Genomic DNA, 11,888 nt, shown 5'->3' with positions numbered 1-11,888 from the left:
TACCGGTTGTCACACCTTTTGCAGCATGCTTATAAACATCTTCACCAACATTTTCTCCAATATAGTTCTACAAGTTGGGATGATGAAAGACATACAAATTCATGTGTTGCAAATTATTGTGATGGAATTTGGAAAAGATATTTCACTCACCATAACAGGTAATGCTAGAAGAGGTTGTATGCTCGAAGCAACAATATTTGCAACCTACAGTTTTGTAAGAATGTGACTTCAGAAATACCAAGAAGACGTAAGAATTCGCCACATAAACCACAAAACTTAACCTTGATTATGCATCTACGACCATAAAAGGTACCGGTACACATTAATAACTACTAAAACCACATTCAACATATTTATGTGCCAAAACAAGTAATCTTAAATTGCCTATTTATTAAAAAATGTAAGCATGTTAACAAGGTTTTAAGAAAGTGAAGATCTCTTTATCATACCATATTGCCATGTAAAGAATTCGTTTTATTGCAGACACATGATTGGCATATTATTACATTCAACTGTTTTGATACATGTGAATGCTGCCAACATCATGGTTTTCACTTAATGGCTTCCATCAATCACACAAGGAGGTGGTTTTCACTCTACGGTTGCTGGCGAATAACTGTTATATTGATAAGCCTTTCTGTGTAATCATCATCAAGCGTGTGTGTGTGTGTGTATGAGAGAGGACTAGGGAACAAGAAACCAAATGATATTACCTGATAATTTATTGCCTTTTTGACAAGGTCACGAGGTAACAAAGGATGCTGAGGGTACTTCTCTTCAAGGTACTGTATCATATGAATTGAATAATAAAAAAGCTTGGGAATACAATTACAGCATTTCCATGAGGAAGTTACTAACCAATATGATTGCAAAAGAATCAGCAAGTACTATGTCACCATCCACAAGGGCAGGCACATACCCAATAGGATTCATCTTCAAATACTCTACACAAGATCAAAAGGGAGTAGTAAGTTACAATATATAAATAGGTCTTGCAAAAGAGTTAGTGCCACATTTTACTATTTTTAACCCCCCTTCAACAAAAAAAGGAGTTCATACCATCCATAGTCACAGGCTACCCTAAAAGACCCGTGTACCGCGGTACAAAGTCAGCCCAATCTCTAAATTGGACCGTTCCCGATTGTGTACTATAATGGTGTTCCAATTAGTAGATACACGTTTTTAATCAATCCGAAATGTGTTTCCGTTTGTAGTGGCTAGCGTTCCGGTACGCATTCTAGAAACTTGCAGCATTGACCATTGACCTTCATACTGAAGGCACACCCCCTCCCCTGTCACCTAAGGCGTGGCACCGGGGTATGGCCCTTTTCAGTTCCTTGTATACTAATACAGGCACGCGTATAGCGCCAGGTGAACGGCCAATTATTTTACTCAATTACTAATAGTTTCTTGAAATGAGTATTTTTATTTTGTTACATGAGTTCCTTAGTTGGTTATGATTTTCATCCACAAGTTTGATTTACTTTGTCTCAAAAGTATTATAGCAATTTGTTTTTAAATAGAGGAAGAAGAAGATAGAAAGCAAGCCCAACCCTAGATTTAAATGGTTACCAGGATGACTTTGCTCGTTTTTGAACAGATTAATGGCCTTGTATTCATAATCAAGCCCTGTTAGCAGCAATACACAAACAACAACAGATTGAAATTAAGCATCTGTAATTAGGTGGTCAAATAACATTCAGTTTGATGAATTAAAAAACCCTTTCAAATTGAGAGCAATGCGGACAGAAAAGAGCAACTGCTCATGAAGAAAGAATACAACTGCAGCTTACTTGTCTACATGTGAATGAATATGTTTGTTAGTGTGAGAAATCAAACTCGAAAGTGGAATAGAGAAAGAAACACACCATATTGATCAATCTAGATGATGATGAAGCTCTTGAGTAAACGATCAAGACGACAGACCAGATAAGTCAATGCTCCAAAACCTGGTGATTTCGCAGCACGACCAGACGCGATGAAAATCACATCAGAGTCAACGTTCTAGATACGCTACAGGAGTTGAGTTTTTAGAGCAAGATGTCACGGGATTAGTTTTAAGAATAACTCCGTGACAAGAGCATCCCAATAAGGCGTCTTTTTTTTATGTTTTTATTGTGCCAAATGCCAAGGTGGCATTGCCCCATCAATCACATATATTCTCTCTCTTGCCCTATATTATCATCCAAAAACAACACTCTCTCTCATCTCTCCTCTTTCCTCATTCCCTCTCACAACACCTTTCTCTCTTCTCAAATACATGTTTTCCTCTACATACACCACCACACCTTCTCTCCTCCACCTCACACCATCTCTCATCCACCTCACTTGTCTCTCTCCTTAAAAACATCAACATACATCCTATTGTGGATGCTCTAAGAACAATTAAAAACGCCTAAAAACATGTCCAGTCAGCTGTCACATCATAAAAACACTCACCCTTCAAAAACATCAAAAACCCACCCAATAAAAAAATACAAAAACACTTAAAAACATTGCCACATCATCACCACCTTTTACATTTAATTTTAGAGTAAACTGCAATTTTACCCCCTGAGGTTAGGGGTCATTGGCATGTCTACCCCCCTAAGGAAATAATTGCAATTTTAACCCCCACTGTTCAGCCTTATGTCGCACTTTTACCCCCCGGACCATGTTTCCGTTAGATGTTAGCGACTTCTGTTAATGGTCAAAGGGCAATTAGGTAATTTCGCTTTAGTGTTGACCTGCAACCTCATTTAATCACCAATTCATCACTTTGAAACCCTGAAGTAAACCCTAAATCGAAATTGAAGACCTCTGCACTGGCGATCAGGCATTCTTCAACAATTACAACAGATTAGAAGTCTGTTACGAGCATGGATCTTCGATTGTGGAAGATACGAGCTGAAGATCAGTATTTCGAACCGGGTGAAATGTACCGTAAGTGACATGCAAGCACAAAGGGGTCTGAATTAGGTAAAAGTTTAACTTTTTTCTGTGTTAATTTGTTGTTGATTTGTGTTTACAGGAGAAACCCCATCTCAATTTACCATTAAAATTCACCATGGAGGTAGTTTTGTAGAAAACCCAAATAGGAGATACCTTGGTGGGAAGATGAACTACATTGATCATGTAGATTGTAGAGTGTTGAATACTGATGTTTTAGAGGAGATGGTTAAGAAATTAGGATACAACGATGGTTTGTTTTTCTGCATTCATTACAAGGAACCGTACTGTTCGTTGGATTTTGGTCTTAGTACATTAAAATGTGATGTTGACTTAGTAGGGGTCTTTGCTAATGTGCGTCAAGGAGCCAACATGATAGACATGTATGTTGAACACGGGATGTCAACAATATTGGAAAATACAAGTGAAGGTCCTGTAGGGGCATGTAAAGTAATTGTTCCAGCATCATTTACAATAAATAATCAGAATCATAGTATGAATGAAGATGAAGAAGAGAGTGAAGGAAGTGATCCTGATTATGAGTATGTTGAGGAAGATAATTTGGTTTATGAAATAGAGGTGGATATGCAGAGGTTCAGGGCTAATGTTGATTTTACTAGGGAAGAGCTGGATGGTTCAAGTGATGGGGATCATGATGATGACAGAAGCGAAGAAGGTCATGTGTCTATAGACCTGGAGGATTTTGAAAGTGGATCGGATGAAAATTCAACCCTTACAGATAAGGTTGCAAGGAAGATAAGGAGGAGAAACAAGAGTGCTTCAAAAGGTCCAAATGATATGCCATTCTATATTGGTCAGCTTATTGATGACAAGAAAAAGATGAATCAGATGGTGAAAGATTATGCTCTTAAGGCAAGGAGGGATGTGTTTATTCTAAAAAATGAATTGTTAAGGTATAGGGTAGTATGTTTTGGAAGCAATCCACCACTACTTGGTCCTGTAAAAAGAAAGGGAGAAGAGGGGCAAAATAGTAAATGCACCAAAGTAGGGCAAAAATACAAGCACCTTAAAAGGCATACCAAGCCCACATGTCCTTGGGCAGTTCACATCTCAAGGAACACAGACAAGGATAAGTGGTGTGTGAAGACCATTCATAATCAACACAATTGTTTGACAACAAGGGCCGTTTCTTTGTATACAATGAGTTCGATTGCCAGAGAGATCCAACCTATGATTGAAAGCAATCCAGACATGCCAATTCAAGCAATCCAAAGTCAACTGCTTCGGAAGCATCAACTTGAAATATCACTTCCTAAGGTCTTTAGAGCCAAAAGGATAGCAACTACGAAGATCTATGGTGATTACCAAGAACATTATGGTCTGCTAAGGTCATACTGTGATGAACTTCTAAAAGCCAACCCAGGTAGTACAATTAAAATTGATGTGGAGCCATGTGGGAACTCAGCTAGTCCTACAAGGCAGTTTCGGAGGGTTTATTTTTGTTTTGCCTCTATGATGAGAGGATTTAAGATGATTGGAAGACCATTGCTGGGTGTGGATGGTTGTTTCATGAAAGGTCCATTTCCTGGACAGATCTTGAGTGCTGTTGGTATTGATGGGAACAATAGCATATATCCAGTTTGTTATGCCCTTGTTGAGGCAGAAACAACACAAACCTGGAAATGGTTTTTGCAACTGTTGAGAGATGACCTAGGGTGTACGGTTAACTCTTGTTTCACCTTCATCAGTGACAGACAAAAGGTAATAAGTTGTTAAGGTCATGTTGTCTTAATTAAAACATTGCAAAAAACTTTTGTAGCAAAATATTGTCATTAATTGCATTTTGTATCACAGGGTCTGATTCCTGCTATGCTAGCTGTTTTTCCTAATGTTGAGCACAGATTTTGTTTGAGGCACATTCATGAGAACATGAAATCCAAGTGGCGTGGAGATCTTTACAAGAATTTTCTTTGGTCAGCCGGAAGGAAGACATCTATTCCATACTTTAACAAAGCTATGGAAGAAATTAAGACAACAGAACGAGCTATGTATGACTGGCTGAATGAGATCCCATTCACCGCTTGGTCAAGAGCATATTTTTCTGGAAGAGCTAAATGTGATATGTTGCTGAACAACATATGTGAGGTTTTTAGCAGACAAATCGTAGGAGCAAGGGACAAGCCGATTATCACATGCCTAGAATTCATTCGGGAGCACATGACCAAGAGAATAGTGAATGTCAAGAAATTACAAGCAAAGTGTATGGGGCCACTCACTCCTCATGCCACTGAGGTCTTCGATGAGATCAAGAAACAGGCTGCTGAAATGTCTGTTTTAATGGTTGATTCGGACAAGTATCAAGTCACAGGTCCGAGATCACAATGTGTTGTGAATGTTAAAAATAAAACTTGTGCATGCAGGAAGTGGGATTTGACAGGGATGCCTTGCAAACATGCAGTTGCAGCCATATGGGATATGTCAAGGAATAGCATTGATGCTGGCATACCAGAAGAGTGGGTGGATGAAGTGTATTGGCTGTCAACATGGAAGAAAGTTCATTACAATGTCATAGAGCCAATCAACGGGCCGGAGATGTGGACTCCTTCAGAGTGTCCAACAACACTCATCCCACCAAAGCATCATACACAAGTTGGAAGGCCAAAGAAGAAAAGAAAGAAGGCATATGGTGAAAAAGAGCTTGAGAAGGAGTTCGACAAAGGAGGTAAAATGACCAGAAAGGGTAGTAGCATCAAGTGTGGTAAATGTGGGAATATGGGTCACAATGTCAGGAGCTGCAAAGGACAAGGGGCTGAACAATCCATTGCTTCACAGGAATCACACACTGCCACTCAAGGTGCACCAGTTTACAATCTTGACGAGTGATGGATGGTTTGTAAGTTTGGACTATGTTTGTTTGTTTGTCAAGTTCGTTCAAGACAATGTTTGGTTTGTACCTTTATGTTTGGTTTGTTCAAGACAATCTTAGGTTTCTACCTTTATGTATGGTTTGTTCAAGACAATGTTAGGTTTGTCAACTTTGGTTTGTACCTTTATGTATGGTTTGTTAAGTTTGTATTTTGGGTTCTATACAAATATGGCCGCATGTTTATTTACAAGTCTTTATGTTTGGCTGCTTTAGTACAAATAAGAGGCAGAAAGTGAATCGATTACATTACATTGCAACATTTAGTACAAATAAGAGGTCCAACATACAAACTTAAAACCAAACAAAATCTAGCCTATTTCCAGTGACAATCATCCAAACAAGACCAATCTGAATCAGAACCATGCTCCCCTTCATATGGGTCAAAGTACCAATCATCATCTTCATCCCAATATGTGTAATCCCATGCATGTTCCAACACTTCAGGGTCATAATCCTTTGTCGGATCTCCAAATATCTTTTCATAATCAGTTTCTTGCTCCATGTAAGGTCTGAGTATCTCAGAATCTTGATCCTCAAAGTAGACATAACTGTCTGGTTCTTCGGCTGCAATGACGTCTTCATCCTTACCAACATCTTTGTCTTCATCCTTACCAACATCTTTGTCTTCATCCTTACCAACATCTTTCACAATGTCAACATCCTTACCTACACTGTCACATCCCCCAAAATCCACACGCGGAGTATCACCGCTTGGGAGCGTGACTGACCAGGATCAAGCCACCAATCATATTGAACATGTAATTAATAAGTAAAAGTAAATGCCATTCAATCACCAATATGAAAGGTGTTCAAAAACACAAGTATGTTATCACTGTTTAGCGGAAGCGTATAAATAAAACCCAACATAATAAAGTATGAAATGTCATAAGTGTTTAACGAAACTATCACGATCCAAGCCCACAACGACCAGCTCCTCCCTGTGCAAGCTCCATGTATCTAACGACCTGCAAGGCATGTAACAGAGGATCAACAACTAGTTGAGCGAGTTCACAGTTTATAGTTCAGTAATTGTTATAGTATAATAAGCCTTGTGTTCGTTCAGTAAGTCAAGTATCGTATTAGTTCGTATCGCGGCCCTTCAGACATGTATGCGAAGATTAGTGAAAGTTCTCAAGTAATCTAGACTAGGTATGTTTGTATCGCGGCCACCCTGGCATGTATGCGAAGTTTAAAGTATAGTTCGCGGCCTTCCTAGGCATGTGTGCGAAGATTAGTCATAATATCGCGGCCAACCCTGGCGTGTGTGCGAAGATCAGTTCAATTAGTACCCTTAGTCTAGTTGTATCTTATCAATCACCTTCCTCACCCAAGGATCATATCATATCACTACGTTCCATTATCTAGAGATGTACAAGTAAATAAATCCAATCCCATTCCCACCCTGGGAACCCCATGCCTTGGCTGTGTGAACTCACCTTGGTTTGCTCGGTATGCTCAAAGGGTTACATGTTCACAATTAATCAATCACGACCTATCGTACGTACGTATACATAATCAGTTTCGAATTCGCAATATTTCACATGTACTCTATGTCACAAAGTGTGTTTGGCAATTGACAACATGCACCACATAAGCAGTTAGTAAGTTCTCATGCAATTTTATGTTTCACACTAATGTTCATCACAGTTTGTACTAACATGGTTATTGATTCACATACTTGAGAGTGTCGCAGTCTTAACGAAGTTAGCAACTTGTCAGGGTCAATCATGTTATAACATACATTCATAGCTTCACTTTATCATCACACAAAGTCAGACAGGCCTTGCCATATCTAAAACTCGGACAAGGAGTGAGGGGGCTTCCCCTGTTTAAAAGTCGGATCATGAGGGGGGTTTAAAGCTCGGACAGGGGTAGGGGGTTTACAAAACTCGGACAACATTTGAGACAAGAAACTCGGACCACAACACACCCCCTGAAACTCGGACCAATGTGTGAAGGTTAAAAATTCGGACAATAGTGTGTGTGTGGGGGGGGGGGGGTTTAAAACTCGGCCCCTAGTTCTCTTTGCCCAAAACTCGGACTACATGTCTTATGTTTAAAGGTCAGACCCTATGCTCCTTTAATAAAAGTCGGACATAGGTCTTGGAGTTAAAATTCGGACCATCACAACATCATGTAATACTCGGACACTAAACAACATAAAAGATCGGAACTTTTGTGGTTTGTAAAGATCGGACACTTAACAACATAAAAGATTGGACCTCTAGCAATCATATTAAAGCTCGAACTCCATGTTATATATACAAAATTCGGACCATTCAATATGTTGCAAAACTCAGACAATTCAATCCAAAACTCTGACTAACAATTATGTTGTAAAACTCAGACAATTCATTCAATCACGCGTTTCTGTATAATTGTAACAGTTACGTACTAACCCTCGTACGATCAAAACCCTAATTCATGTTTTCATAATGCAGAATCAATCAATCATCAATAGTTTTGACCAATCAATTATCTAAATCATCAGGCAACGTTTACACAACAATCAACATCAATTCCCAATAATCAGAATCCAAAACCACAATCACAGAACATCATATGAAAGCTAGGGTTTTCATGAACACACAATCAAGAATCAAGAACAACAACAAATCAAATAATCAATTAGGGTTTACAAGTATTACATAATCAAGGATTGAAAGCAATCAAACAATCAATAAACGATTACCTTGTATTGATTCTAGAGAAAATGTGGAATCAAAAGTGCTGAATGTCTTGTGCCAATGATGATGGTGATGATGATTGCCAGAGAAAGTGAAAGTACGTGCTTGGATTTTTGTGCAATGATTAGTGAAAAAGGGATTAGGGTTAAGTATCACTAGGATTTCACTAATTGCTCTCTACATCCTCAAGTATTAACTTTTACACATGTACACCATCTCACAACAATTTCACAGTTTCACCACCAAGTTTATGCATTTAACAAATTTATCACAATTAACACATAACCATGCACAATCACACAATATACTTCATTGTATCAAAACGTATACAATTCCATAGCAACAAATTGTGCAAATAATTAACTACACAAACAATGAACGTGCAATAAATGCGAAATAGGAATCTTGGAAATTCGAGTTGTCACATTATCCCCAACCTGAAAGAAATTTCTTCCCAAAATTTAGCATGCGGTTACTCAGGAAGCTAGGTAAATTGTATCGTTCACTGGTTTTCCTGGGGTGTCACATCATCCCCCCGTTGGTTTGGAATTTCGTCCCGAAATTCTGTAGTAGTAGCTTCAGCCTCAGTAGTGGTTGTACTGTTCGCGAATAACTGGGGATACTTTTCTTTCATTTGATCTTCGCGTTCCCAGGTGTACTCTGGGCCACGACGGGAGTTCCAACGAACTCGAACAAGAGGGATTCTCGTGTTCTTGAGGACCTTAACATCCTGGTCCGTAATTTCAACTGGTTCCTCGACGAACTGCAACCGCTCGTCGATAGTGAGTTCCTTAAAAGGAACTATGAGGGTCTCATCTGACAGGCACTTCTTCAGATTCGACACGTGGAATACGTTGTGAACTGCACCGAGTTCAGCCGGTAGGTTTAGTCTGTAGGCTACTTTGCCTATTCTTTCAGCAATTTCGAACGGTCCGACATATCGCGGATTGAGTTTGCCCCGTTTGCCAAAGCGAACCACACCCTTCCAGGGTGAGACTTTGAGTAAAACCCGGTCCCCGACCTGAAATTCCAGTTGCTTCCTACGCTTATCCGCGTAGCTTTTCTGACGGTCGCGAGCTGCCGCCATACGCTGCCGTATCTGCGCAATCTTTTCTGTGGCGTCCACTACAATCTCTGGACCCGTGATCTGACTATCCCCCACCTCTGCCCAACAGAGAGGTGACCGGCATTTACGCCCGTACAATGCCTTGAATGGAGCGGCTTGAATGCTGGTGTGCTAGCTGTTATTATACGAGAACTCCACCAAAGGGAGATGCTTTTCCCAGCCGTTGCCGAAGTCTATAACACATGCCCGAAGCATGTCTTCAAGAGTCTGGATCGTGCGCTCAGACTGCCCATCCGTCTGAGGATGATATGCTGTGCTCATGTCTAACCGTGAGCCAAAAGATTTGTGCATCGCTTGCCATAGCTCTGACGTGAATCGTGCATCCCGATCCAAAATGATGGAGGTGGGCACCCCGTGCCTTGAAACAACGTGGAGAACTTATCCGTTTCCTTTATAGCTAGGAAGTGTGCAGACTTGGTGAGTCGATCCACGATCACCCATATAGTATCATTCCCACGCTGGGATCTGGGTAGGCCTGTAACAAAATCCATGGAAATTTCTTTCCATTTCCATTGCGGTATCTTGGGTTGCTGAAGTAGGCCCGCTGGTTTTTGATACTCCACTTTGACTTTTGCACATGTCAAACACTTGCCGACGTAAGTCGTGATGTGGGCTTTCATGCTAGGCCACCAATATGTTGTTTTGAGATCGTGGTACATTTTATCTGACCCTGGATGTACCGAGTAGCGAGACTTGTGTGCTTCATCCATCACAAGTTCCCGTAATCCGCCATAGAGTGGGACCCAAATATGCCCCGTTACATAGTAGGCGCCGTCTTCCTTTTGTTCCATTCGTTGCCTTGAGCCGCGTAAGGCTTTAGCCTTGACGTTTTCGGGTTTCAACGCTTCTATCTGAGCAGTTCGTATCTGTGCAGGAAGACTGGACTGAATAGTGAGCTGCAAAGCTCGTACACGCCTAGGTGTAGTGTCTTTCTGACTGAGGGCGTCAGCCACAACATTGGCTTTGCCTGGATGGTACATGATAGCGCATTCATAATCGTTGAAGAGTTCGACCCATCGTCGCTGACGCATATTCAATTTCTTCTGCTTGAAGATATGCTCGAGACTCCTGTGATCGGTGTAAATAGTGCACTTGGTACCGTACAGGTAGTGTCGCCATATCTTAAGCGCGAAAACAACAGCTCTCAGCTCTAAATCATGCGTCGTATAGTTCCGTTCATGAACTTTGAGTTGACGAGAGGCGTAGGCAATAACTTTATCCCGTTGCATCAATACACAACCAAGCCCCTGTATCGATGCGTCACAATAGACCATAAAATCATCTGTGCCCTCTGGCAATGAGAGAATAGGTGCACTGCATAGTCTATCCTTCAGGTACTGGAAAGCCGTTTCTTGTGTATTACCCCAACGATAGGTAACACCTTTCTGTGTCAACATTGTAAGCGACTGTGCGATCTTGGAGAAGTTTTGATGAATCGTCTGTAGTACCCCGCCAAACCCAAGAATTGGCGTATTTCCGTTGGTGTACGCGGTGCAGGCTAGTTCCTGATCGAATCTACCTTGGATGGATCAACATGAATCCCATCCTTGTTTACCACGTGGCCTAGAAAGTGGACTTCACGAAGCCAGAAGTCGCATTTTGAAAACTTGGCGTACAGTTGTTCCTTTCGAAGAAGTTCCAAGATAAGACGTAAGTGCTGCTCGTGTTCCTCCTGACTCTTGGAGTAGATCAGGATGTCGTCGATGAAAACAATGACGTCTAGATAGGGTTTGCACACCCTGTTCATAAGATCCATGAAAACTGCAGGCGCGTTCGTAAGCCCAAATGGCATGACTAGAAACTCGTAGTGACCGTAGCGAGTTCTGAATGCTGTCTTGGAGACGTCCTCATCCCGGACTCTCAGCTGGTGATACCCTGATCTCAAGTCTATCTTGGAGTAGTAACTTGACCCTTGCAACTAGTCAAATAAGTCGTCTATACGAGGAAGAGGATAGCGGTTCTTCACTGTTACCTTGTTTAGTTCGCGGTAATCGATGCACATCCTGAAAGTGCCATCCTTCTTTTTCACGAATAATACTGGAGCTCCCCAAGGCGAAGAGCTTGGACGAATGAAACCTTTATCCAAGAGCTATTGTAGTTGCTTAGACAGTTCTTCCAGTTCTGTTGGAGCCAAATGATACGGTGCACGAGCTATAGGTGCTGCTCCTGGAGCTAGCTCGACTTGAAACTCGACCTGGCGATGAGGCGGTAGACCAGGTAAATCTTCTAGAAACACCTGAGGAAATTCGCGTACAACTGG

The 11,888-nt window shown here is 41.0% G+C and overlaps 1 protein-coding gene across 1 annotated transcript; it reads right to left on the bottom strand.

The window, feature by feature from the left end:
- Nucleotide 1: 1 nt before the first annotated feature.
- Nucleotides 2-2,319, bottom strand: LOC110898742 (glutathione S-transferase 2-like; the record flags this gene model as incomplete). The annotated part of the gene is made up of 7 exons (XM_022145579.2): nt 2,241-2,319; nt 1,722-1,782; nt 1,573-1,628; nt 859-944; nt 714-785; nt 151-204; nt 2-67 (listed from the first exon to the last, which is right to left on the bottom strand). Coding segments are annotated over exons 1-7 (474 nt in total), but the record flags the coding sequence as incomplete, so codon positions are not given.
- Nucleotides 2,320-11,888: the final 9,569 nt, after the last annotated feature.

The sequence above is a fragment of the Helianthus annuus genome, chromosome 4 (assembly GCF_002127325.2).
Source record: "Helianthus annuus cultivar XRQ/B chromosome 4, HanXRQr2.0-SUNRISE, whole genome shotgun sequence".
Lineage (NCBI taxonomy): Eukaryota > Viridiplantae > Streptophyta > Magnoliopsida > Asterales > Asteraceae > Helianthus > Helianthus annuus.
Note: the sequence above shows the minus strand (reverse complement) of the source record. Positions and strands in the feature narration are given on the sequence as shown.